General features: G+C 43.8%; 4 protein-coding genes and 1 long non-coding RNA gene across 5 annotated transcripts; 4 read left to right on the forward strand and 1 right to left on the reverse strand.

Annotated features, from left to right (window-relative positions):
* Window positions 1-629: 629 nt before the first annotated feature.
* Window positions 630-9222, forward strand: arhgap35b (Rho GTPase activating protein 35b). Its single transcript, XM_088399180.1, has 8 exons — window positions 630-1011; window positions 1140-1200; window positions 2429-6334; window positions 6408-6549; window positions 6630-6707; window positions 6786-6917; window positions 7130-7235; window positions 7322-9222. The coding sequence occupies exons 3-8, from the start codon at window positions 2615-2617 to the stop codon at window positions 7740-7742; spliced, it is 4599 nt and encodes a 1532-aa protein (XP_088255306.1). The 5' UTR covers window positions 630-1011; window positions 1140-1200; window positions 2429-2614; the 3' UTR covers window positions 7743-9222.
* A 1296-nt stretch (window positions 9223-10518) lies between these two features.
* On the forward strand, window positions 10519-12593 carry LOC148386152 (uncharacterized). The gene is made up of 3 exons (XR_015862917.1): window positions 10519-10610; window positions 10859-10940; window positions 11302-12593. It is a non-coding gene; the product is annotated as an uncharacterized LOC148386152 (long non-coding RNA).
* Window positions 12594-12828: 235 nt separating this feature from the next.
* LOC148386153 (unconventional myosin-Ic-like) lies at window positions 12829-21454 on the forward strand. The gene is made up of 32 exons (XM_088397724.1): window positions 12829-13361; window positions 15630-15788; window positions 15863-15978; window positions 16071-16269; window positions 16345-16425; window positions 16519-16698; window positions 16759-16857; window positions 16922-17035; window positions 17157-17228; window positions 17304-17423; window positions 17487-17569; window positions 17653-17758; window positions 17834-17914; window positions 17989-18080; window positions 18156-18250; window positions 18315-18361; window positions 18441-18521; window positions 18619-18724; window positions 18789-18906; window positions 18971-19084; window positions 19163-19239; window positions 19307-19375; window positions 19462-19546; window positions 19628-19787; window positions 19850-19933; window positions 20006-20099; window positions 20183-20238; window positions 20312-20447; window positions 20648-20718; window positions 20783-20880; window positions 20942-21041; window positions 21125-21454. Exons 1-32 carry the CDS (start codon window positions 13344-13346, stop codon window positions 21149-21151), a joined length of 3138 nt encoding a protein of 1045 aa, XP_088253850.1. The 5' UTR covers window positions 12829-13343; the 3' UTR covers window positions 21152-21454.
* Window positions 21351-22565, reverse strand: LOC148386154 (uncharacterized). The gene is made up of 4 exons (XM_088397747.1): window positions 22411-22565; window positions 22221-22322; window positions 21966-22145; window positions 21351-21881 (listed from the first exon to the last, which is right to left on the reverse strand). The coding sequence occupies exons 1-4, from the start codon at window positions 22525-22527 to the stop codon at window positions 21693-21695; spliced, it is 588 nt and encodes a 195-aa protein (XP_088253873.1). The 5' UTR covers window positions 22528-22565; the 3' UTR covers window positions 21351-21692.
* LOC148386155 (ependymin-1-like) lies at window positions 22423-26601 on the forward strand. The gene is made up of 7 exons (XM_088397746.1): window positions 22423-22594; window positions 23495-25341; window positions 25426-25457; window positions 25549-25686; window positions 25755-25941; window positions 26136-26217; window positions 26292-26601. Exons 2-7 carry the CDS (start codon window positions 25266-25268, stop codon window positions 26416-26418), a joined length of 642 nt encoding a protein of 213 aa, XP_088253872.1. The 5' UTR covers window positions 22423-22594; window positions 23495-25265; the 3' UTR covers window positions 26419-26601.
* Window positions 26602-27239: the final 638 nt, after the last annotated feature.

Below are 27239 nucleotides of genomic sequence, written 5' to 3' on the forward strand. Positions count from 1 at the left end.
TATAAAGCACATTGACGGATGTGTGTCCATTCTATATTTTTATGGCCGCACATCAGAACTTTGTGTCCATGTTATATTCATATTGTAAGCACAAATAAAAGGGAAAATAATCCCCTGTTGTGTTTGTTGCTACTTGGTGAATCCATTCCTCCAAATTACATATTTGGGAAATTTGTTAATTATCCTGACCCGGTCAGGAAAATATCTTGAGTTTCCCGAGCAGCCGATGTATCGCTCGTCGGTGTTGCATCTTGTAATTTGGATGTTTTGTTTTTTAACATCGAAAATTACTATCAACTGACCGAAACCCAATCCAGTACTACTGACCTTAACTATGGAGGGAGTATGCCCTCTAGTGGGGTTATGTTGTACCGCACCCATCCCACTTATTTCTTTGTGGCAACTTTTCAACCCACAACCTCTGTCAAACTGAGGGATGAACCTTGGTAAATTTCAATGTTTTAAAGTGTTTTAAAAAGCGTGACGTCATAAAGTGGCGCATCATTAAAACTTGTCGATTTTCTTTTCATAAGAACGTGTATTATGCATGCATCTATTAGGAAATAATTTTAAAAAGTGATATCTTCATGCTTTGGGAGTGACGCAGGCTGCAGAGGTGTAGTGCGCAAGTTGCTAGTTAGCCGTGCTGCAGTAGTGTGCGGGCGCCGCTGGGTGAGTCCCTCTCTCCGCCGCCTCTGCATCCACTGCTCCGCTCTCCCGAAGAAAAGAAGAGGAGGACTGGGTCCGGAGAGGAGGAGGGCTCCCGCTGCCGCCATTATCGGAAAGCTGCTTCAAATCGCACTTTCACACACGCGATGTGCCCCTAGGAGTTGGACGTGAACGCTTCTGATCGCTCCTTGGATGTTTTGTCGGAGACGAAGCGGCCGGTCGATTACTGGCCCGTTTTGTAAGAGGCGTGTGCGGCCGGCCCAGCGTTTAATGTGCACAACAATGGACACAATAATGAGTGAAAACGAAGCAACGTGGTGAAGCCAGCAAGGGGAAGGCTCAGTAGGATTCTCTTTTCGTTTAATTTTTTTTTTTTTTTTTTGCACAGCAGGATTTCATTGGAAAACCTTATACTTGAACAACATCGGATTGTTCTTTTTTTTGTGTGTGGATATTTATTACCTTTCCAGTGTTTTGCAATTGCAACGACCGAGGGAGCAAGTGATGCCGAAGAGGGAAAGGCAAACACGGGTAAGTAAGTACACAATAGCACATGCACTTAGTGCAGCTTGAAGACGTTAGATGATGTTTTGTATGCCTTTATGCGGTTGCACATCAGGCGGCTGGGCTGCGGCAAACTGGCCTGACAGATGCAGCAAGAGAAAGGGAGACGTGCGATGGTATGCACGCCCTCCTCTTATTTATGGCTTTATTGCACCGGCGAGTGCTCGTGTGTTCCACACTAGACAGCTGGCTAAATAAAGCACCTTTTATACGGCGTCTGTGTCTTCTTGTGGAGGCACACTAGCCCAGATTTCTTGAATGCTTTTGCAATCTCATTATGTAGACAGGAGAAGAAAGCAGGCCTGGCGTGGTCAGTCGGACCCTCTTTGACTGGCCACCCATTGCTGCAATCCTTTGCAAAAAAAGATCGTCACTAAATGATCCCTCCAAGTCGATTAGGTTTGGATGAGCCACCCCAGGTTGCATTAGGAAGCAGCAGGATTGCATGTATTATTTATTTTGGATGTCAGGCCTAGCCCAAGTGAGCAATGTGGACTGCTGCCGAGGCTGCTAAATGTGTCTGCTTATTTACTTCTCGGTACTGTATTGGTAATGTCCCTCCTGTACTGATCGACTGCAATGACGCCTCAGGCTTTTATTGTTCATATTGTCACTGCCTGAGATATTAGTAGTACTGCAAAAATCAATAAATGGCCTTTAAGGTGCAATTCACTATAATTTGCCCCATAGCTGCAGTTAATGATACCTGCATTTGGCAACAATGAATGTAAAATGTTTTTTTTACATGTATTAGGTAAAAGGATAATTTTGGACATGGATGTTTTCATTCCCTCATACAAACTCATTGATGCGACAAAAGAATGGGTTCAGCTCAATTAAAGTTATAGCAGCCTTATGTGGAATTTTATTGTCATTTTGACAGTGCAATGGACCCTGAATTGATTATTTTCGGGGGTCTTTGTCAAGCTCTTGTATTTTTTTTCTTTCCTTGATTGTAGGAGAGATGTTTAATTTGCATTTTCTGTGTCTGCTTGCATTATTTTGGATGAGAGGGTGTTCATCAGCCTGGAAAAAGGGGGCTGTAATATTTAGTAGTCATTTTATGGTTGAGCACAATCAGTCATCAGCAGACAATGTCATTTTCAGAGCGCCACTCCCATCATGGTCCCTCACATTGAATTTTGACTCTGATTATATTATTGCCCCTCCCCCCCCTTTTTTTTTTTTCTTACAGGACCTGACTTTCAAAGGGGATGAATGAAAGCACCATCTTCACATATCATTGCAGCCTTTCTTGAATTCAAAGTAAATGGCCTGCAGACGGAAGTGAAATTTGAGCCCTTCGCCAACTTTATGGACAAACCTTGCAGCGAACTTTTCACTCAGTGCCTGTTTATGGCAGGATGATCGACGGTCGATTATGATGGCAAAAAAGCAAGATGTCCGCTCTCCCATTTACAACCTCATTGTGGTCGGTTTGTCGGGTACGGAGAAAGAAAAAGGACAATGCGGGGTCGGAAAGTCCTGCTTGTGTAATCGGTACGTCAGGCCCAGCGCGGACGACTTCTACTTGGACCACACGTCGGTGTTGAGCACCAGCGACTTTGGGGGTCGAGTGGTTAACAATGATCACTTTCTGTTTTGGGGGGAGGTCTCGCGGCTTCTGGAGGAAGGGCCGGAATGCAGAATGCATGTGGTGGAGCAAACAGAATTCATCGACGACCAGACATTTCAGCCGCACCGTAGCACGGCCATGCAGCCGTATATCAAACGGGCCGCCGCGACCAAGCTAGCCTCGGCCGAGAAGCTCATGTACTTCTGCACCGATCAACTTGGCTTGGAGCAAGACTTTGAGCAAAAACAAATGCCCGAGGGCAAGCTGCAGGTGGACGGGTTCCTGCTCTGCGTGGATGTCAGCCGGGGTATGAACCGTAACTTTGATGACCAGCTGAAATTTGTCACAAACATCTACAGTCAGCTGAGCAAGAGCAAGAAACCCATCGTGTTGGTCCTCACCAAGTGCGACGAAGGAGTCGAACGCTATATCAAAGACGCGCATACCTTCGCTATCACTAAAAAGAGCCTACCCGTGGTGGAGACGTCTGCTCGTTCAAACATCAACGTGGACCTCGCTTTCCTCACTTTGGTTCAACTCATTGATAAAAGCAGAGGCAAGCCCAAGATCATCCCCTATTTCGAAGCGCTGAAACTGCAGAGTCAGCAAATTGCTTCGGCCAAGGATCGCTACGAATGGTTGATCAACCGGATAGTGAAGAATCATAATGAGAGCTGGCTCAACACCAGTCGGCGTATGAACACCTCCCCGGAATACAAAGAATATGTTTTCCTGGAGGGGACGGCAAAATGCAAGAAGCTCTTTCAACAGCATGTTTACCGTCTCAAACAGGAACATATTGAGCGGCGGCGTAAAATCTACCTGAGCACGCTTCCTCTCGCGCTTAGTTCTTTAGTGCCCGACCTGGATGAAATCGATCAGCTCAGTTGGTCTGGTGTCCAGAAGGTTCTTGAGTCCAAACAACACTTTGCCCATTGGTTTGTGGTCCTGGAGGACTCTCCTTGGGAGGACACGTCTCACATCGACAACATGGAAGATGAGCGGATCCCGTCTGACCTTCTGGAGACGGACGAGGCGGAAGAATTATTTAATGCCCACCTGGAGCATTTACGGAACGAGTGCAGACGCGCGGAGATGAGGCTGGAGTTTAAACACAAGCTAGCTTCGTCTCCCTTCGTCACCCCCGGCAGACCTTGGGAGGAAGCTCGCAGCTTCATCATGAATGAAGAGTTCTACCAGTGGCTCGAAGAACCGGAATATTTGGACCTTTACAATCGTCATCAAAAGGAGATCATCGACCGTGCTAAAGAAGACTTCCAGGAACTGCTTCTGGAGTATTCTGAGCTTTTTTATGAACTGGAAGTGGATGCCAAGCCGAGTAAGGAGAAGATGGGGGCCATTCAGGAAGTGTTGGTGGAAGAACAGAGGTTCAAGGCACTACAGAAGCTTCCAGCTGAAAGAGATGCTCTAGTCTTGAAGCATATCCACTTTGTATATCACCCCACGAAGGAAACCTGCCCGAGCAGTCCCCACTGCGGCGACTCCAAGATCGAGCAACTCCTGGCGTCACGTTTCCCCACGTGTTATCCCTTTTTTGACGTGAAAGCTCATTTCGGCGACACGAAAGCGGATAGAATCAATCTTGTCATTCTGGGAAAGGACGGACTGGCTAGAGAATTTGCCAATGAGATCCGAGCTCTCTGCACAAATGACGACTGGTACGTGTTGGACGGGAAGATGTACGAGCTGACGCTGCGGCCCATCGAAGGAAATGTGCGTCTTCCTGTCAATTCTTTCCACACGCCGACGTTCACCCCTCACGGATGTTTGTGTCTGTATAATTCAAAAGAATCCCTCTCCTATGTGATTGAAAGCCTCGAGCGTCTTCGGGAATCCACCTTAGGTCGGAGGGACAGCCAGTTAGCGCAGCTACCCACGTCACTGCTGTTAGTCACCAAAAGAGGCGTGGGCTCGTACGTGGACATGGGAGGAGAAACTGCCTTGAACCTAATAACCCACGGACAGCAAGTGGCGAGAAGGCTGCAGTGCAGTTTCTTAGACCCCGCCTCCCCTGGCGTGGGCTACGGCCATAATGTCAGCGAGGCGCAAATCAACCAGGTGCTAAGGGGCCTTTTGGATATTCGCAGGAGTTCATCTTTTAGTAGCAACTCCCCTCCGCTCCTCCCTGAGCCGCCAGGCATGAGGGAGTCTCCTCATCAGCCGGCCCCAGAGGCCGATCTCCGCATCGTCATGTGCTTAATGTGCGGCGACTCCTACGACATTGAGCAGCTGCTGTCGCCCTTCCTGATGCATCAACACTGCAGGCCCATGTCCAACAGCGGCACCTCCGTGTTGCTCGAGCAGACAGTCGGCGGGCATAAGCTGGCCATCGAGCTGTCCATTCTCTCCTACCACGCCTCCTTCACTTTACGGAAGAGCAGGCTGGTGCACGGCTACTTTGCCGTGTACTCTGCCTGCCGCAAAGCGTCCCTGGAGACGCTGTGCGCTTTCTTGTGCGAGGTTCAGGACATCATCCCGGTGCAGCTTCTGGCGGTGGGGGATAGTCAGGCCGAGCTAACGGAGAGCGACTACGCCCGGGAGCTCCAGTTCCAAGGAGAGGAACTCGCCCATGAGATCGAAGGTCGTTTCAATAGTGTGGTTTGTGGCTCCGGGGGTGTCGTGGGAGGTCTACACAGGATAGAGATGTTCCATCCTTTTCTCATGGAGGTGGTGGAGAAGCGTAACATTGTGGAAGCCACGCACATGTATGATAACGTGGCCGAAGCGTGCACGAATGAAAACGTGTACTCTCCGCGTTGTAGTTCTCCCAGCCTCGTTACCATGTTCCTGGATTCCGAGGACGACGTGGAGCCTTCGCCTCCGTACTACGACGGCACTCTTACGTCTCACCACGGTGGCTTTAACCTGCCTGACTTGGACTCCAATGACATCTCACTTATCTCTGACATCAGAGATCTCGAGAGCAAACTAAACAACAAAGTCCCCCCGCACGTAAGAGTTAAACCCGGCGTCACTTTTGACTTTCGAAAGGTCAGCCGCAACCCTTATATGGATACGGTCGGTCACCGGCGCTCGCTGCCGTCTGCCGTCACCTGGGTCCCCGGCGGCGACGTGGGCTACGACCCGTCCGACTACGCGGAGCCCATGGACGCCGTTTGCAAGCCCCGCCCCAGCAATGATGAGATCATCTACTCGGTGCCGCATGACAGCACGCAAGGAAAAATCATCACCATCCGCAACTCCAACAGGATGCACTCCAACGGCAACGGATCCGACAGTGAAGCGGACAGCAGCTCTCTGGAGCGAAGGAGGAAATTCTCAGCGGCGGGCGTGAAGCCCCGCCTTTACCGCGATCGCTCCAAGCGACTCGGCAAGTTCAGCAGCTTCCGCACCAGCTTCATCGGCAGCGACGATGAGATGGGAGCGCTCCCAAAGTCCAAGGAGGATGATTTTGGGACACTGAAAGGGGAAAGTCTAGTTAATGAAGAGAATGAGGACCCCAAGAAGAGGAATATTCTGAAGAGTCTTCGGCGAACTGCCAAGGTGTACATTCGCTTCTCTCTCTTGTTTTAATGTTGTCGGTATTTTTTTAATGCATTTTTTTTTCCCCTGTCAGAAATCAAGACCAAAGCCCCGCCCAGCAATCCCCAAGCCCATGGAAAGCAACTATTTTGGGGTACCCTTAGTCAATGTGGTGTCCCCAGATAGACCCATTCCACTTTTCATCGAGAAATGCGTTCGCTTCATCGAGACCACAGGTGGGTTTTTTTGTTTTTTTTTTTTGACCAACCAGACTTGATGACCTTGCTTGACATTTACACTTCCTTGCTTTGTTCAGGCCTGAACACAGAAGGTTTATACCGTGTAAGCGGCAACAAGTCTGAAATGGAAAGCATGCAAAGGCAGTTTGAACAGGGTGAGTTAGTCGTTACCAAAGCGAATTCCTGCCCTCTTATTTTTCCCCATCTCCATAACACCTGCTCTCGTTGCGCAGACCACGGATTAGACCTGGTGGAAAAAGACTTCTCCATAAACACTGTGGCCGGAGCCTTGAAGAGCTTCTTCTCCGAGCTGCCTGAGCCCCTGGTGCCTTTTGCCCTGCAGGTGGACCTACTGGATGCTTTCAGTAAGCAAACACCGCTGGGCGGGGAGGGTCTTGACTCCGACATAAAAGCACCGTTCCTGTAATAGGGGTGGGGCGGCTTTTAACATTTATTTTCCCTCAGCGTTGACGCTGATCGTTTCCATGATGGTGCAAAGAGGCTTCTTGAAAAACAAATCAATGCTTTAAGTGGCATGATGCAGTCCTAAATGTGAAACGTTTGCTTGGGAATGCAGAAATCACCGACAGAGAGCAGCGGCTATACACCATGAAGGATGTCCTGAGGAGGTTTCCCAGGGAGAATTATGATGCCTTCAAATACGTCGTGAGCCACTTACACAAGTAAGTTCACCATCAGCGATTTATTACTTCAGTAGAATGAAAAGAAACATTTTTGGATATTTAGTTGTTTTTTTTGTGTTTGTCAGGGTGAGCCAACTGAGCAGGCTGAACCTGATGACCAGCGAGAATTTGTCCATCTGCTTCTGGCCCACCCTCATGCGACCGGACTTCACCACCATGGACGCACTGACGGCCACACGCACCTACCAGACAATCATCGAGATCTTCATCCATCAGTGTGTATTCTTCTTCTACAACCAGCCGCTCATAGACTCCCCAACGGGCCTCGGGGGGCTCCCGGCCTCGCCCACCACCACCCTGGGCGGGAGCTCGGCCTACACCTGCTATCGCTCGTCTCCTCCGCACACGGGCGCGCACTTCAGCCCTCTGCAGCAGCAGTCGCCGCCCACCACCCCCCAATCCCCTCTGCAGTCCCTGCTCCCGCCCTTGCACCAGCATGCCCACCCCCATCCCCACCACTCCCCCGCTGAGCAGGAGACACTGTGAGACCACAGCCACGTGTGCCCGGGATATCCCCTGCAACCTCACCGCCAACATGAGAACTTCATGATGGATGATGATTTAGGGGGGGCAGGGGGAGCACCCCCTAATATCATGGAATCGGACATCATGAAAGCTGGAAGACATTTGTGACCATCATGTTTTATCTGTTATTCTTCCTCATGAAAGTACTGCCACTGGATTTGATGACCCGCTCAGTCCTTTGGGGTGGAAGTTTGCGCCCTCTAGTGGAGGCATTGGGGGGCTCATTTCATTAGTGTGGGGAGGGGGGGTGCGGGGTGGGATTTACACATCCAGGGATGCACTTTAATGTTCACTGTTTTTTTTTTCTTCTTTTACATACTGTGTTTTTAATTTTAACAGTTCAGCCATACCCGTTGCCTCTACAGAACAGAGCTCTGTCAGATCAAACTTTGTTTACATGAATTTTTTTTTTTTTATGTTATCCGCATACTTATCTGAAGCACTTTTTTGATAGAGTAGCGTTAAATTAGAATTGTTCATGTTCTTTGTGTTGTGGTTAAGTTGAGCATTCTTGTGCAAACGAGATCCCCTAATGTAAAAACTTTCATTGGTCCCATTATCCCGGAGCGACTCCTGTTCCTTACTCATCCGGCCTTCATGAATTTTAGTTTTAGACTTTGTCCTCTGTCTAGCTGTTGGTTGAGCAGAAGGGATGTTTGAGTGAAGAATAAGCAGCCATATTTGATCAGCACATTTGATTACTAACAAGATGCCAATCATGGCTAATGTCCGGCTTTTCCACAATATTGCAAATCCCACTTGAATAATATCGTAGAAAGGATCTGTGAATGGCAACGCCACGTGTGAAGTACTTTATCATATCGTCCACTGTTAATGAAGATCTGAATGTTTTCTCTTTTTTTTTTTACCCTGAAAAATGACAAGACAAAGCTCTGTGTTTCCTACCGGAACAAGTGTGTTAATCACTGGATCGACTGTTTTGTTTTTATTTTTCTGAGCATCTTTTACTGGCACTTAGTAAATATCACAATGCGTTTATTTTAAATATTGTTGCGCCAATCAGTCTATCATGAAATAGAATTAACACACAACCATGACTGTCCATTGCCATTCAGTGGGCAATGAGTGACTGTAATTGTTTGTAGGCTGGGGGGAGGACACCAGTAAAGTCAGTGGTAGGAAACATTTCTAGTGTGTATTTCGATGATTTAAAGTCCATTTTTTACATTTTTTTTGTGAAGGTTTCAAGGCCACTTAGTGCATGATTTTAAACACACACCGCAGGAGAGGGATGAAAGCCTCTCCCTGTTTGAAAACGTAATTTAGTCCAAGGACAGAACAAATGCTTCAAGAGAAATAGCTTATGTACTGCGCTCCAAGAAAACCTTGAAATTTGTCTGACTGAGCAAACAGTGTTTAAAGAAGAAGGCCTTATGTGAACTGTATGATAGTTAATAAATTAAATCTTGTAAACTTGTCATTAATGGTCTTGTGGTTCATATATATGAAAGGGGCTCAATGAGTGCTTCCCTTAATATATACAAACTATACCTAAAAAAAATGTATGAATAAATATGAGGTATTACACTTTTCTGCCAGCTTTTCACCATTTTAATTGAGCTTTCTCGACCTACCGGACTCATCCGGTTCAATGGGCGGTAGTGATGTGCATTACAGTTCTTTTAAGTGAGCTGAATCTTTAGAATCAGTTCTCTCAAAAGATTCGTTCAAACGAATCGTTCAACGAATCGGCTGGTTGGACTGTGACGTCACACGGATACTCCATTAGGTACGCCGCCATTTTCAGGTGTACCTAATAACAGGCCACTTCATTAGGGAAAAATCATGGCCAAAGCTTAACTGAAAGAAAAGTGCCACACCCGCCCTCACCCCCACCTCCTGATTGGCTGGTTGATCTGTGGCGTCACACAGACACTCCATTAGGAACACTGCCATTTTTAGGTGTACCTAATAACAGGCCACTTCATTAAGAAAAAATCATGGCCAAAGCTTAACTGAAAGTGAAAAGCGCCCACCCCCACTTTCTGATTGGCTGTTTGATCTGTGACATCACACGGACACTCCATTAGGTACACCACATTTTCAAGTGTACCTAATAACAGGCCACTTTATTAGAGAAATATCATGATCAAAGGTCACAGGTGACAAGCTCTAGTCCTCGGGGCCGCATTCCAACATGTTTACCACTTTTCCCTCGTTAAGCGCACCTGCGTGAAAAGTTTTTGGTCATTTTCACGTTCTGCAGGAGCTAAAACTTTTCACGCAGGTGCACTTAACGAGGGACTCACACGGACACTCCATTAGGTACACCGCCATTTTCAAGTGTACCTAATAACAGGCCACTTTATTAGGGAAATATCATGGTCAAAAGTCACAGGTGTCAAGCTCTCGTCCTCGGGGCCGCATTCCAACATGTTTTCTAAGATTCCCTCGTTCCCTCACTGATCCGTTCTTGCGATGAACGGGAAATAGAAATCACTCACTCACTGACTCGTTCACTCACAGTTGGTGAACGGGAAATGCAATTTATTGACTCGTTCGTGAACGGGAAGTTACCTCATTTTCTTCTTCGTTTTGTTTTACGGCGAGGTGGCACCAGCTTCAATGCGCATTACCGACACCTACTGTGTGGAACAAGTTACGTTATTGCATTTTGGTTGAAGTCATATTTACTGAAAAAAGAACGAATCACCTTAGGAAGTCATTCATTCACTCTCGTTCATTTAAATTTGTTCATTTGTACGAATCGTTCACTCACAAGCCAACACTAATGGGCGGGTTTTCCGGTGACTATTAGCAGTGGTTTGAATTTTTCAAACTCTTTATTCACCTTATAAATAAATGCATGTATGTACACAATAATAATATTGTATAGTAATTGGGTAATAATATAATACATAATTTGACACGAGCTCCTCGACTTTGTTTGGTGTCACTAGTTACGTCACTGGAAGCTTGATTGCTATCGTAAAACTAAAATATCAATCAAGGTGGCTTCCCCGCCGCGCCCACTAGTGCCACTCAGCTATTTATCAATAGTTAGTCGAGGAAAGCGTTTGACTTGAATGCTTTTTTGTATGTTTTCCACGCAAAAGCTGATGTCCAAACTGCAAAAGGGGAGGCTCTTTGTCGGCTGCTGACCTACCTGCACATCTCACCGCCAAGATGTTCTTTACGGTACGCAGTAACCGAATATAATATTGTCTGTATCTTTGTACACTAAAATTGACTTCTCCACGTTACATTTAACAATTTTGCGTTTCTATCTTTCCATCGTTTGCAAAGCTAAGCGATAGAGTGATGGGAGACCCCTGTTTGCTATTTCAGAATTCCACTAGGGGGCGATATTAGCCTTCAATTTATTAAACAGAGGAATTGGTCTTGTGATAACTTTGTCTCAGTGATCAAAGCATTACTGTTAGTCTCATGTTGTTGACTCAACTTTCCACAGTTCCGACTTAAAATGAATTTTTATTTCCATACAATATAGTTCTTGTACCGTTATCTAGTAATCAAGAGGGCTTTGTGCTTGTAACAGGGATATGGGGCAGTGAGAGGCAGTAAAGGTGAAGACGGGGTGAAAGTGACAGCAGATGGGTGCTGACGGAGGCTCAGCACAGATGGACAATAGGCTACTCGCGGTTTCTCCATCAAGGGCATAATGCACAGTGATGGAGGCTCCATAATAGCTGCACAGTGAAGCGTGCACGCTGCAACATGATAGGCTGAAGGGACAGGAAGAAAGACAGACTGGTAGACATGGATAGTGTGTGTGTGTGTGTTTGACTAAACAGAAAGAGAGGTAAGAATCCCTCCCATTTTCCACCCCGCCTTAAAAGTCACCCCAGCATGATAAATTGCCGTGTTGAGTCATACAACGTCTGCAGACTAAAATAAGACAAAAACCAGCAGGCTGTCAATTTGCAACAGTAGTTGTTTATACTCGGCGTTCTGAATTCCTTCAATTATAGTTCACATGTTTGGAATTAGTTTCTGACGTCAGATAGAATTATGTGAAAATCAAAGAGATTCCACCTTGTATCATTTAAAAGCTTCAGCAAAGACTGGCTTTACATGCACACAACTTGAAGTGCCATTTAGGAAGCGGTAGTTCAGGTTAACTGACGGGCAGGCCATGAAGGAAAATCTTGAACATCAGGAAAGAGCAAGGAAGGAAATCTCACTTACAGGAACTGTTGCACAGAAATAGGAACACATAATAGCACATCTGGAAAACAACAGTGAATGATGTTGGAGATCGCTGTGACACCTTGTGATATTTGTGATACTTGCCCAGACTTAAAATTCACAAAGTGGTTCAAGCTTTAGGTTCAAAGATTTTTTTTTTGCCAACTCGTAGATGTAAAACATGTCTCTGCTTTGTCTCTGCTCACCATAGAAGAATGCGAACACAACTTTGCAATGAGTAAAATTTACAAGTTACATAATCTCCAATCCAGAATTGTTTCTTAAGAGACTGTTTGGCTGTGATACGAAAGCAAAAACAATACTGATCACTTTTTCCTCATGGGAAATAAATGATCAACTATTGTCTCATTGTATGAAATTTCTTTTGAAATGGTCAGCTTATTCGAAAATGAAACCGTAGAATTTGATGGAATGCGACATTGTCGAACATGCAGATAAGGGGACTGTAAGTGGACCATATATAGTAAAAGCGCTTGTTGAAGAATAACTCCAGTTAACCCCTTTGTGTGTTATGCACTAATATAGATTTAATTTGAATAAAAGCAGATGTACTATGTTGTAATTGTAGTTTACTTTACACACACAATTTCTTGTGCTGTTGAAATTAGCCCATTTTTAATCGTTCCATGAAAACAATAAGAAAATAAAATAAAAAAGATATTTTTAAAAAAATTAATTTTCATTTAAAAATGAATGACACATCTATGCAGGTATACCAACTGGAAGAAGTCCTTAGCCCACATCCTATTTGAATCTGTCTCAGCTTGTGGGAGAAAAGGGAGGGAGCAAAGTCAACTGGGAGGGAAAGAAGGAAAGAATGTTTCAAGATCTCATCATCCCATTTTTTTTTTTTTTTTTTAATGCAGCGACAGAGTGGTTAGTCTTTATTTTGGAGCCACTAGTAACATTTTCCACTCCTTGTTTCTCTGCCTTGCCTTTTGCATTCTCCACTGCAGCATAGTTTCCCATGTTTTTCCTTTTTTCTTTTGCAACCCACTTGTGACGTGTGAGCGGAGTTCCTGCTCTTGTTTAGTGCAGCGCAGTTTAGTGAGAGAGAACGGGCGAAGGGCTTTGGGAAGCGGACGTGTAGTATAGTTGAAGGCGACTTGAAGGTTTAGCTTGAGAGCTTTCTTTGCTCACGCGCAGGAGAAGGTGGAGCGGCAGAAGGACCACGGACGTGCGGAAAGGCTGAGAGAAAGTCAAAAGGGGAGCGACGGGGGAAGAGAAGACATTAAACTGCCTCGCTCTGTCGCCCTTGGGTCACGCTGAATGAGAGCTTCTAGTTGACGGGTCTGCTTCACACGAGAGGAGGAGCTCCAGCCCGGCAGGGAGACCAACACTTCATCCTTTGTCAAGCACCAACAAGACAAGATGAGGTACCAGGGCAGGGTAAGAGCCACATGGAATTCTACCTACTTCCAGCACATTTACATATCCACACCACACGTATACAACAGCAGAACTTAACTCGTCATTGAGATAAAAAAACACGACGGCAGTTTGTATCCAGCTGTGGTCGCATCAAGGCTCGCCAAGGGACAGAAGCTTACCAAATAAGGAAGATTATCTGGATGTAGTCACTCAGGCAAAGTCCTATTGTGAGGTGTGTCTCCTCTCCAGAGCAAACATGTTCCAATCACCACAACTCTCAGATGTTTACACCCAAAACCCTCGATTGTGTTTTTCCTGGCCCGTCATGCTATTCAACAGCTGCGAGGACGAGATTCTGTTATGTTGAGTTGCACTACTTCGTCAATCGGGAACATTCGTTTATATGAGGCCGATGGCCATTTCATGTTTGCTGTTGTGATTGCAGGGATGAAAGTCAAGATCTTAACTCGTGACTGGCAAAAGGCCGAAAACAATGTTTGCTGTGTGGCACAAAATAGTTTGGTTGCCCGGCAACCTTGATGTTTGGTCGGCCTTTCACAAGTTGGAAAAAATGAGATTATTGCACAGATGCGGCACACACACACACGCAACTTGAGCTTCACAGCTGATGCACATCCGTAAAAGCGGGAGTGAGCTACTTGTTAAATCTGACGGATGAGTGATTACGTTAAAGGAGCCGTTGCAGAGCCCGATTGTTATTGCCAATGGCAATTTGGCTCTGTGCAGTCTTGTACTGAGGTATGTTTTATGAACATATGCATACCTTCGTGACGAACCCCCCCCCACCCCAAACATTTCGTGAGTTGTCTTGATTCCATTCCTTTCACCCCTTGTTGAGAAGACTTAACAATACACACATCCCAAGTGTTTCATCTAAAAACATGCAGCTACACAGCAACAAAAGATTGCATGGCATCCTCTGTCCGCCTGCTCTGATCCTGACCCAAACATTCCTTCGGTGTGTTCTTTGGAAAATCTGACAGCCAACCATTAGTCACATCTGGGATCCCACCTGCAGGAATGAGAGAACAATACTCCAAAGGTGACGCCGCGAGGAGCGGCCACAATTGACTTTGGATGATTTTCCTTTTGCTCTCACGTCTTGGCTACCTTCCACTGTTGTCCTCTTGTTTTCGCAAGGATTTCCCTGTGAATGCTGCTCAAGGGTAAAAGGCCTTTCACCGACGTGCAGCGGCCAAACGAGCCCCTTGAGAGAGACGCTTGCATTGAGGAGACATCTTGCCCCCTTTGTTTTGCGCTCAACTTGTTGTCCATGTTTTTATAGCTGTTTACAGCAACTCTGCAGGGGGTTCCAGATAGAAAAACGTGCGGTAGCTTAATGCTAACACTTGTTGCAAAAAGGGCTAAGAAAACTAGCATCGATAATGTGGTGATTGGATAATTAACACAAAAGTTGCAGCAACACATGAAAACAAACAATATAACAAAACTCACAGATGCATTGTATTTTTTACCTCCTGTAAAAACTATTTTTGCAGCTTGCTGGCACTTATGAAACTTTTTTTTAAATCTCTTACGTATATCAGTACCACCAAGGATGTTAAGCATCGCAGTACTGTGTCAAGGGCCACCAAACTTTTGAAAGTACCGAACCATCCACAATGTGCAATGATGCATTTTTACAATATTATTCATCAGTAAAGCTTCCAAACTGATAAATGTTTCCCTTTCCGTTGCATGTTACTGTGGTTGTGTGTGCGTGCGATATTTTACACTGTGGCCACAGAGAATGTCACCGCAGCCCACTAAATTCTACCCACCCATAATATCGCGTTTGGCGTCACATTAAGTTGACATGAGCACACACTTTCCCAATTGCATCACTCTTCTCACTTTCTGGTGTTATCACCTTGTGTGGATGTTGTCATATTATATCACAATCTCAACACAGATAAGCGTATCTTGTTTATTTTTTGGATTCTTTAAATGGCTTTGCCTTGGCACGCTCTAGTAGAACTGTGGAGTGTTGTTTACAGATGTGGTCAGTAAATGTTGAGCCATTTGCATTTTTTCATAATCAAGAAGGTTTTGTAACATATTGTGTGGCAATTTTTTGGTGAAGCTGTTTTTACTTAAAACCAAGTTTTTTTGTGTCAAATGTCAAGTGAGGCAAAATAACGTGGGAGTAAAAGTTACGTACTTTCCAATGGGAAAATGAGATTTAACTTTTGAGTCATTCCAAACAATACACGAGCGTCCTCTTGTGTCGTAATGTTGTAACTGCAATCTTTTTTTTCTCAACAGGAGGTGGACGTTGAAGGAAGGGTGCGCTTGGTGATGGAGAGCACCCTAACGGCCCGTGACAGGGTCGGAGTCCAGGATTTTGTCCTACTGGAGAACCACAACAGCGAAGCAGCCTTTATAGAAAACCTGCGACGACGCTTCAAAGAAAACCTCATCTATGTAATGAAATAATATCTCTCAAAAACTTGCTTGGAATATTTGATGTCATTTTATGACTTTATTTTATGCCTCAGACTTACATAGGCTCCGTTCTGGTGTCAGTGAACCCCTACAAAGACCTGGAGATTTACTCCAAGCCGCAGATGGAACGCTACAGAGGAGTCAGCTTCTATGAAATCTCACCTCACATGTGAGTCTTGTTAAATACTTTCTGTTGTGTATCACCATTTAAAACAGTTGGCAGATTGAGTTGAATCTAAGACTCTACGACTTTTCACTCAGCTACGCAGTGTCAGACAACACTTACCGAGCCATGCGGACCACATGGAAGGATCAGTGCATTCTTATATCAGGCGAGAGTGGTGCAGGAAAAACTGAAGCCTCTAAGAAGATCCTCCTCTACTATGCCGTGACCTGCCCGTCTAATCATAACATGAGCACCCTCGGAGACCGCCTGCTCCAGTCCAACCCGATTCTGGAGGTATTTGATTGCACTTTGAATTAAAGTTCCACAACAAATTTGATTCACGTTGCTTTATGATCATGCTTTGTGTAGGCATTCGGTAACGCCAAAACGCTAAAGAATGACAACTCCAGTCGATTTGGAAAATACATGGATGTGCAGTTTGACTTTAAGGTAAAAAAAAAAATCCTTTTGGGAGATTTTTAAAAGTAAATCGCACCATTCTAGAAGTATTAAGATTGCATTTCTATATTCTGCCTTTCCTAGGGGGCGCCAGTCGGTGGGCACATCCTCAATTATTTGCTGGAGAAATCTCGGGTCGTCCACCAGAACCACGGAGAAAGAAATTTCCACATCTTCTATCAGCTTCTGGATGGCGGGAGCAGTGAACTTCTCCAGATGCTTGATCTTGAAAGAAACCCTCAGAACTACCAGTATCTGGTTAAGGTACGAGAAGCATCAGTTGGATTGGCGTCGTGGTGTATAATACAGAGTTTGTCTTGACAGGGAAACTGTTCAAAAGTCAGCTCCGTGAATGACAAGAAGAATTGGAAGGTTTTGATGAATGCCCTGTCCGTTATTGGCTTCACTGATGAGGACCTGCAGGTTAGTTCTGTCTTTAAATCTCGTCTCAAAGTCATTTACTAACGTGGCTCGTGTCTCTCGTTAGAATTTGCTGAACATCATCGCCAGCGTTCTCCATCTGGGCAACACTCAATTTGGAGAAGGCGAGGAAGGCGAAACACACATCACCACCGAGATGCCGATAGTCAGTGTTTCAAAGGTGGGCGTTATCACACAAGTATCAGTTGATGTTCAAATGTGCATTTTTTTTTTGTAGAAATCAACTGAACAAATGTGCTCTTGTTTTTTTTCTATTTTTTTTCATTTTTTATTTTTTGCAGCTGCTGGGTCTTGAGGCCTCGTCCCTCAGCGAGGCTCTTACTCACAAAAAACTCACCGCCAAAGGGGAGGAGGTACAAGATAACTATTGTTCCTGACTCGGGCGTCCACAGTGTTTTGATTGTTTTGCTTTTTAACTCGCATTGCAGATGATCATCCCTCTCAACTTTGAGCAAGCAATGTCCGCTCGCGACGCTTTAGCCAAAGCTGTCTATGGTCGAGCCTTCACCTGGTTGGTGGAGAAGATCAACCGGTCTCTTGCTCTGAAGGTGCCGCCAATCTTTTTTTCCGACAAATGCAACAGTGGCAACATCTTTTGTGTTGTTATGTAGGATGACGTCGACCACAGCAATAAAGCCTTCCCCGTGATCGGCCTTTTGGACATCTACGGCTTTGAGGTCCTACAGCGCAACAGGTCCGACTAATAGTTATTTGACCTCTTCAGTCTTCCTCCGTTGCTACAAAGCCTGGTTCCGTTCTTTCTTTCTCTCCATGTAGTTTTGAGCAGTTCTGCATCAACTACTGCAGCGAGAAGCTCCAGCAGCTCTTTATTGAGCTCACCCTTAGATCCGAGCAAGAGGAGTACACAACAGAGGGAATAGCCGTGAGTGCCTTACATATATCTCCATTTGGAATATAGTTCCACTCCAACACAATTTTTAAACCGCCTAACTTTCAGTGGGAGATGGTGCCGTACTTTGACAACAAAATCATCTGTGACTTGATCGAGGCCAAGCACAAGGGCATCATCGCCATTCTGGTGTGTTTTGAGTTCGAAAGTGTCTCCCCGTCTGCCGGCGTTGTTATCAGTTGAGTAGCGTTCCTGTTTTTCAGGATGAGGAGTGTGTGAGACCCGGCGAGACGAGCGACGCCTCGTTCTTAGAGAAACTGGAGGACACACTTGACGGCCATCCCCATTTTGTCACGTATGAGTGAGCATTATTAGCAAAGGACTGTTTTTTTAGATCTGCAAAGACAGTTTGACCACGTGTGTTTTGCAGTCACAAGCTGGCAAACGGCAAAACCCGGAAGGTCGTGAGTAGAGAGGAATTTCGGTTGCTGCACTATGCCGGGGAAGTCAACTACAATGTCAACGGTAACGAGTTTGCATCACGCCGCGTATGCTGCAACAACACTGACCTCATTGCTCATTCATGTAGGTTTCCTCGAGAAGAACAATGACTCACTGAGCAGGACCCTGAAAGAGGTAAATAACATTTGGAATTGACTCAAAAGAGGGTTTCCCACTGCGTTGACGCGGATCATCGGTTTTGGACCGTGTTCAGGTCATGTGGCAGGCAGACAACAAGATCATAAGTCAGTGTTTCTACAGAGAGGAAGTGACGGAGCAGAAACGCCCACGGATGGTGAGTCTCTCTCTCTCTTTCTTTGCAAAATTAAATCAAGATTTATTTGTTTATACGGTTCTACCTTTTACTATTGTTCTAATTTGTTTTTCTCCAGGCTGCCACTCACTTTAAAAATAGCCTGTTGAAACTTCTGGACAACCTCATGACGAAAGAACCGTCGTATGTGCGCTGTATCAAACCCAATGATACCAAGCAGCCAGGTGGACTTGTTTACACTTTGTGTGTCACAAGAGAGTACTAATTTCAAACCGATATGATCGTCAGGTCACTTTGATGAAGTTCTCGTCCGGCACCAGGTCAGGTATCTCGGCCTGATGGAGAACCTTCGTGTCAGGAGAGCCGGCTTTGCCTACAGACGCAGCTTTGAGGCCTTCCTGCAGAGGTGACTCACTACTTATTTATTTCAGCTAGGCCATGTCATTTTATTTTTGTGGTAAAACCCTCAGGTACAAGCCCCTATGTCCAGAAACGTGGCCCGTTTGGTATGGAAGACTCCGGGATGGTGTGGCCACACTAGCCAACCACCTTGGCTACCAAGAGGAGGAGTACAAACTGGGCAGGCAAAGCATCAACCATTTTCCAAAACATCTTATATTAATTTTGCTCCATTGTAGGATGTAATTGTTCTTTCCACGCAGGTCCAAAATATTCATCCGTTTCCCCAAAACTCTCTTTCTGACCGAAGATGCACTTCAAGCCAAAAAGCCAGAGATAGGTGATTAGAAATATTTATTTCACCCAAAAAAGTTCTATTCTAAGGAGCTTCCTCTTTTGTGCTCCAGCTTTGACTCTGCAGACATCCTGGAGAGGCTACAGGGAAAGAGCCAAATACAAAAAGATCAGACATGCAAGTCAGTGCTCATCACACTTGTTTGAAGCTTCTGCATGTGACCGTCGTCATTATTTCTGTCGTAATCTAAACCCGTGGCATGTGCAGTCATAGTGATTCAATCGGCATGGCGAGGAATGAAAGGACGGCGGCGGGCAAGGAGGCGTCGACAGGCCGCCGATTTGATACGCAGGTGCACAACTGTCTTTCATTGCGAGATATATATATATTTTTTTAATCTGTCATGACATCATCCTTGTTTTTTTTTTTCCAGGTTCATAAAAGGCTTTATCCACCGCCATGAAGACTACAGTCCAGAAAATGATTATTTCCTGGATCATGTGCGTTACTCCTTCCTCAAGAAGCTCAGCAAAAATCTGCCCACAAGTGTTTTGGACAAAAGCTGGCTGCCGTCTCCTCCCTCTGTCGCTGAGGTACAATCAGTGGAGTGTGTTTTGCTCAAAGTTCCAAATCCTGACTTCGTTTTCTTCTGCAGGCTTCAGAGTACCTTCGTGCACTGCACATGCGGAACATGGTCAGGAAGTACTGCATGAGGATCCAACCTGAATGGAAGAATCAAGTAAGTCACTGTGACCAATCAAATGATCCCGTTTGCGAGTTAAGAGATTTAATGCTGGCATGGCTCCTGTAGATGACGCAGAAAGTCGTTGCGAGTGAGCTCTTCAAAGATCAGAAGGACAGTTATCCTCAAAGCGTCGGCAGGCTCTTTTTGGACACCAGGATCGGTGCGTGTTCATATCCTCACCTAAAAAAAAAAAAAAAAAGTAAGACAACAAATACACATTGACTCCCTCGCCGTTTTTTACAGAACGCGAGCAGATCAATCTCAAGGTTCTCCAAACTCTCGGCAGTGACAAAGTGCAGGTGATGCTCCCCCTTGTCGATTTATTAGAGGCTCCAATGTTTGAATGGTCATGTATGGATTTGTGCTCCACAGTACGGCGTCCCAGTCACCAAGTATGACAGGAGGGGGTTCAAGCCACGCTCTCGACAGCTCCTCCTTTCCAACACCTTTGCCGTGCTGGTGGACAAGACCAAGATCAAGCAGAGGATCGACTACGCGGCACTCGGAGGTCACACTGATCATGATTTAGTATCTTTTTCAGTATAGTAAAAGGGTAGAGCAATTAAATAGTCTTCCACTAGATGGCAGCAACCTTCGTAAGTAAAGTTATGTGAATTGTGTGAGTAAATTGAGATATTATTTTTTTTAATATGCTGTACTTTTTGTGACCGTTTTATTTGAATTCAAATGTTCATTTTAACTGCGCAGGTATTTCTGTGAGCTCCCTCAGTGATGGGATGCTTGTTCTGCACTTGCCCACGGAGGAGAATAAGCAAAAGGTAAGAGCAATCAAGATCTGCTTGGTGATGCACAAGATTGCAAATCCACTTTTCTCTTCCGCAGGGTGATGTGCTGCTGCACTGCGACCATGTGATCGAGCTGGTGACAAAATTAGCCCTGATGGCCCGCATGTTGAACCACGTCAATGTTAAGCCTGGCAGGTGAGACCTCGAGCCACCCTGTGCAAGCAAACCCGTTTTAACACCACTTTCACTTTATTAGCGTACGCTTTGCGGGAGCACGAGGCAATGAGGGCATCATCGATTTTGTCAACGGCTCCGAGCTGAAGGTGGCGAAAGGCAAAAGAGGACACCTGCTAGTGGTGAGTGGGCAGTTGTTCTTAAATCAAACCATTCTAATAAAACCCCCCTTCTTAATAAAGTATTTGATTTGATTTTGCCCTAGACTGCCCCTCGGATCAAAACCGCATGAAGAAGAAACACAAGCAGATAAATGCTAGCTAACGCTTGGCTAACCGGAGGATTAACACTCACTGCTCTTGATGTGATGAAGCACACACTTGCAAAAGCTGAGGTCACTATTTGAGGAAAATACACAAAATTGTCTCTAAAAGAATACCCGGTAAGGATTGATTACATCATAACAGGAAGTCCTCATACGTCATGTTTTTATTAAGCGCCATGCAGGCTACAAATATATATATATATAAAATCTCAAATTGTATCACTGTCTGTATAAAAAACAATAAATAAATAGCATCAAATAAATAGCAAATATCTCGTGTCTTTGGGAAGTTCAGTCGATGAAGGGCCCGGGGTGACAGAAACAGGATGTTGTCATGTGTTGTGTGAGTTTTGGTGACCATGTTGCAAATTTACAGTCAGAGGCAAGACAGAAACTCAGGGAAATACCCAGAGTAGCCCTTCGATGCACATTGGTCTAATAATAGTTCCACTCCAGTGACCAAAGGCCAAACCTGACAATCCCACAACAGTCTTCCCTTGCTCCAGTATTACTTCGTTTTGGAACCCAGAAGGATGAAGTCTCGTGCCAACTTGGTGAGGTAAAGGTCAAGATCCCGTAAAATGATGTAACCCTCCAGACGCTTTTCCCACAGTGTTTTCGAGGTTGTTGATTGGTTCAAGGGCGTCCGGATGGTTGGAAAGTTTGCTTGCCTCTCAGATGACTTTATGCATGTCATCTAAAGAAGAAAATAAATCCAAAAATGTCACAATAAAATTCCAAATGTGCCTGATCTTAATTATTTTTTGCTCACGCAGCGTACCTGACTGCTGACTTGGCTCATCAGGTCCCTCAGGTCCAGTTCAATGTGTTTGATACTCTGAGTTAAAATGTTGTTGACTGTCTTCTCTTTTTCTTCCATCTCCAATTCTTCCCTCTTCAACTCCAGCTTGCTCTTGTAAACCTGCATGTCTGAGAAAGCGGCGTGGAGTCGTTCCCAATCCTGGATGAAAAGCAAGGAACCTGTTTCAAAATGTCACCGGCGACTCCGATGAGAGGTAACTCGAAAGTGACTGACCGAGAGCTGGAGCCAGATGTTGAAGTCTGTAGAAAGTATTGGCAGGTCCTTCAAATAACTACTTCTGTCCTCAAAGTCTTTATTTCCCAACTGCTGCTCCTTCTGATTTAGGTGATCAGACATTTTTTGGGGATAAGTAAGAAAAAGGTGCCAACACGGTAACGATTTGTTAGGATTAATCACCACTTACATATTTACTCAGGAGCTGCTGGACACGGGTTCGGGTGGACCTTGCGAGGCGGAAGGAGTTGCTGTATTTGGATTTGTTGATGCCCAATGTTGGAGTCGAGGACTCGGCACAGTTCATTATGCAACAAAGAAGGATGAGAGCACAGCACCCGGCGATCATCTGCAAAACAAGAAGCAGCTTAGGTGTGAGCATTCTTTCGTTAGCATTTAAAATGCTTGCAGCCAAAATGGAGCCAACATATTGACGATTTTATTATTTATTTGATGTAGTAGGTTCTTTTTTTGTCCAAGTATGAAAGATAAGCATACCTTGGAGCAGGAGCAGTGTACAAACACTCTGAATGCCAAAAAAAACTTCACGCCATAGTGTGACTGCACCTTCAATTTATATCATTGGTCATGTTTTCGGTTTCTGACTGATCTGTAGTTTTGTTCTCTCTTTCCCTCATGGTTATTACATCTTGTGGTTAGAAACATGAATCATTGAAATGGGAGGAAGTAGTTCAGTAAGAAACTTGGAGCGCAATTAAATAAAAGGTCAAGTCTACAGAGTTTTTCCCTTTTTTTACTCGCGGAGGAAATCACAGTTGGCTGCTTCCTGAATACTGTCGAGGTGTATACGATATGATTGTTAAATAAATTGTTTAATAATAATTATAAATAATTAATAATTTTACTTAGTGCAAATAAATACCTTTAGCTTCACAACTGAAAGCCTAACTCAAACTGCAGCATTATTGTTTTTTTTTTTAATCACTATTATTATGAGGAAGTGTGCTTTTTTTTTTTTCCCCTCCAAACACGATGGACCTGATTATTATGCAGAGGTAAATTCCTAACATGGGACTTGTTATTCAGTTTTGGGAAGTTACCCAACATTCCAGAGTTGCTGATGAATGCTTCATGGCTTCAAAATGTTTACCGTGTTAGTTATGTTGCATTATTTGCTTGTGTATGCGTGTGTGTGAGTGTTCCTTGCACAACATGCCAGGCAGCACTGATGTCTACTGAAATTCATATGATCGTATGGTTTGGTTGAATTTTAGCATTTAAATGTATAGTGTCTAATTGTCTTTTGTTTTTAGAGTAAACCTCATCTGGAAGAGTGATAAACCTCTTGAAGCAAGCACACTGGACCTCTTATTTGGAAAACTGAGTGAGCTAGTCTTTTTCTTTTTTTCATTTCTTGTCAGTCTGAAATGTGCCCCAGCGCTTTACTGTATACTTTGTAAGATTTCTTGGGGAATTTAAAAAAAAAATCTGCCCAAAATCACTGGAAATAACTCCTATTCAAAACAAAAACACCACAGCTTTTCAACCTACCGCTTTGTGGTGTGGAAGTTCCGCATTGGCATGTCGGCTGCTCGTTTGGAAGGAGGTCTCGTATCTTTTTTTATTTTTTTTATTTGAGCACCTTTGAGTAGTCAAGACCATTTATGTAATTATCTTAAATTGATTTAAAGTACAATACTGGAATTCAGTCACTTTAGTTTTGGCTACGGACTTTTGCACATTTAATAGAGGTACCCCCCAGGGATCAATATTAGGGCCCTTACCAGTTATACAATAGATATTTTCCAGCTTCAAAATAGCTTGGGATCCTCCATAACAAATATGAGGTCATCTATTTGAGTCGTATTGAATCACTGTGTGACTTCCTCTTAGGCAGGACTCACTCGTGGTTTTGGGCATCAGGGGAAGGGCTTGCCTCATTTTCATAATCGCCGCCCACCCAATGGTGCCTTATAAGCAAAATTCCCTTGTGACATCTAGTTTACTCTCAGTCTCACTCTTGGTTTTCCTTCCTATTTTTACTTTTCACACTTTATTGTGCAACTTTATTGCGCAACTCTACAGCATGGGGAAAAATCAATCAAGCACGTGGACATGACCAAATAAATACAGTAATAAAATGTAAACACATTTCAAGAATGGAATGTGTATGTAATGCTTTTTTTGGTCATCTTTTTTTTCTTCATTTTTTTTTTTACTTGTTTAATAGTATTTCCTTGTTTCCTATTTAATTAAATGAACGGATTCACTATTCCCCATGTTAGCTTTGCAGCCATAAATCCTAACAACACAAAATACAAATGATTATTTTTAATAAAATATCATTTGGCATTCATTAAGATGCAAAAAACGTACGCAATCGTGTTTTTGTCACTAAAACTTGACCCAAAAAAAAGTGTACAGGCTTTTTTTGCCAGGGACAAGGAACAAGGAGCACAATGTTAACTGAATAACAAACGACAGCTGCACCAACTTTGGACAACAACACATTCAAGAATAACAAATGATCGCTTCACAAACTTTGCACAACAAAACATTCCTGACCTAACTTGTGCTGTTGGTGGGCTGTAAATGGCGCTCGTCTTGCCAAACTTCCTTTTATCGATTAAACGTTGAAGGTTAAATCACAACTTTAAAAGCCGCATACTATTTAATCATGTCCATCTATACAATTTTGATGCCACAAGGGTTATATGAGCTCAATTCTATCACACTTGAAGTCTCATTGACAAGTAACCAGTGCTAACAATCAAAATCCAGAGCCAGTACGGCAAAGTTTCCTTTACTAATCAAAAATCAGGATATTCAAAAAGTGCAAGATGCAATAAAACACCAGAGAACAGCTGAGTAAATGAAGCAAAGAAAAGAAATGGAACAAATCTTTTTTGAAAAAGGTCACCTCCTGCCAGAACAAAGCAGGGGGGCTTGTTTTGAAAGCTGGCTATTTGACGTCATCTCGGGCTTCGCTACGTCCCTTTAAAAGCTGCTCGGGCAGTGCAGGGAAGGCAGTCTCATTTTTGACCATCCTTTCCGACTCACACTGCTTTTGGACTGGGGAGAAAAATGTACGCCGCGGTTCTGCTGTTTGTCTTCATGTGCTGGACTGCAAGTGCCCACGCAGACCAGCATCAGCCTTGTCGTAAGAATTTCATTGCACATATTTCCATTTTGCATTGTGTGACACGTGAGTATTGTAACTGAAAAGGAAACAAATGTCTTTCAGGTTCACCCAATATGACAGGATTACTTTCTGTGGTGAGTGATACTCCTTTAATTCCAAGAAAAATTTCTTTGAAAGCACTAAATTATGTTTTTTCTCTCAATGTGTGCTTCTGGATGAGACCAGATGGGAACGATGGGTGACGTGAGAGCAGTTGGAGTGTTCACATATGACTCGATGCATAAGAAACTCCGGTTCCAATCCAATTCAAGCCTTCCCATGAATGTAACCTTGGATCTGGATCTCTTGGTGTTTTTTGAGGAGGTAATGACTTTGTCTCCCCAGCCAGTCAATTTGTGTTCTTGAATTTGTCTCACTCTTGTATGTACCAGGGGATATTATACAAGATCGACAGCAAAAACCAGAGCTGCGAGAAGAAGTCACTGCAATCCAAAAAGCACCCTTTCGCTATTCCCAACGATGCAACTTACATTTCCACCATGACCTCGGGAAGCACCTTTATTGAGGGGGAAGGCCTGAAATTTCAAATATGGACAATCCCAACACCGGGCTATAAAAGTAAGGACAACACAGAACTGACACACAACATTAACTCATTGATTGCCATTAACAAGAATAGATGCCAAACATCACTTTCTACAAGTTAACTAACATTACTAATACACAAACACAATTCTTATTTGTTTTAACCTGGGTTGTTCAAAATGGCTTCAATACAGTTTCAATTCATGATAACTTTTTTTTTTTTTAAGGCCAAAGCGTCATGTGTGCAACCATGGGGTGTTTACCTCTTAGTACAATTTACACGACGGACTCCTCCATGTTTATCTACAGGTATGGCTACATGTTTTGAAGCATATTTGGCTTCAATTTAATGTCTCCTCATTGTTCTTTTTTTTTTTCCTCAGCAACTTGAATATTGAACTGGATATCAAGGACCCAGATCTTCTTGTGGTGCCTCCCTTTTGCCATGGATTGCATGTGGAGGAGACACCAGAAGGCACAGTGTATGGTTTCTATGAAGAATTCCTTTAAATAGAGGAAATAATTGCAGAGAAGTGTGCCCCGTCAGATCCCTTCACTTCCTCTCATGTGCGACCTTAATACTTTGCATGAAACTGCTATCTATGCATTACAAATGTTTTCCCTTGTAAAGGGAGAAATGACATATATCATATAATTAATAACTACTCATAATTAAAAACTACTTTCACATCAGTCTTGCTTACAAAACTCTTTAAAATTAATGGAACAACAAACACAAGTGGTTTCACTAGACTTAGCTTTTTTTTTTTTTTAGGGAGAATGCAATTAATTGCATTGATTGGATTGTTCAATATGCTGCTCTCTGTCTTCATTTAATAAAACATGAAAAAAAGTTTTGGGTAGTTTTTCCCTTTTCCTCCGTCAATCCCTCGATTTATCTCGCGAAATCTGTAAATATTTGTCTGTTCACATTTTTATTTACAAGAACTCAACCAATATAAAATAAATATCAAGAAATGAATATATAAAATACCTGTAGATAAACATGTATTTTTTTTAATCCAAAATAGTAATTCATTCTTATTTCTGTATTTGTAATTAATCCATGCATATGAACAATACAGATATGCTTATACTTCATTGATTACATAAGCATACAATCATATCGCATATATACATTAATCAAATAAAGGAAACAGATGTATTGAAGTTATATAATCAAGTTATATCATCATTTCAAACAACTATATTCAAGCCATATAATTTTTTTAAGCAAGTATACATTTTTGATATGTAGTTGAACAACTTTTAAAGAAAAAGTTTTATTAACCTCACGACTTGACATTTATTTTTTCTTAACATATAATGGG

Source organism: Syngnathus floridae, chromosome 15, assembly GCF_059516105.1.
Source record: "Syngnathus floridae isolate MCC-2025c chromosome 15, RoL_Sflo_1.0, whole genome shotgun sequence".
Classification (NCBI taxonomy): domain Eukaryota; kingdom Metazoa; phylum Chordata; class Actinopteri; order Syngnathiformes; family Syngnathidae; genus Syngnathus; species Syngnathus floridae.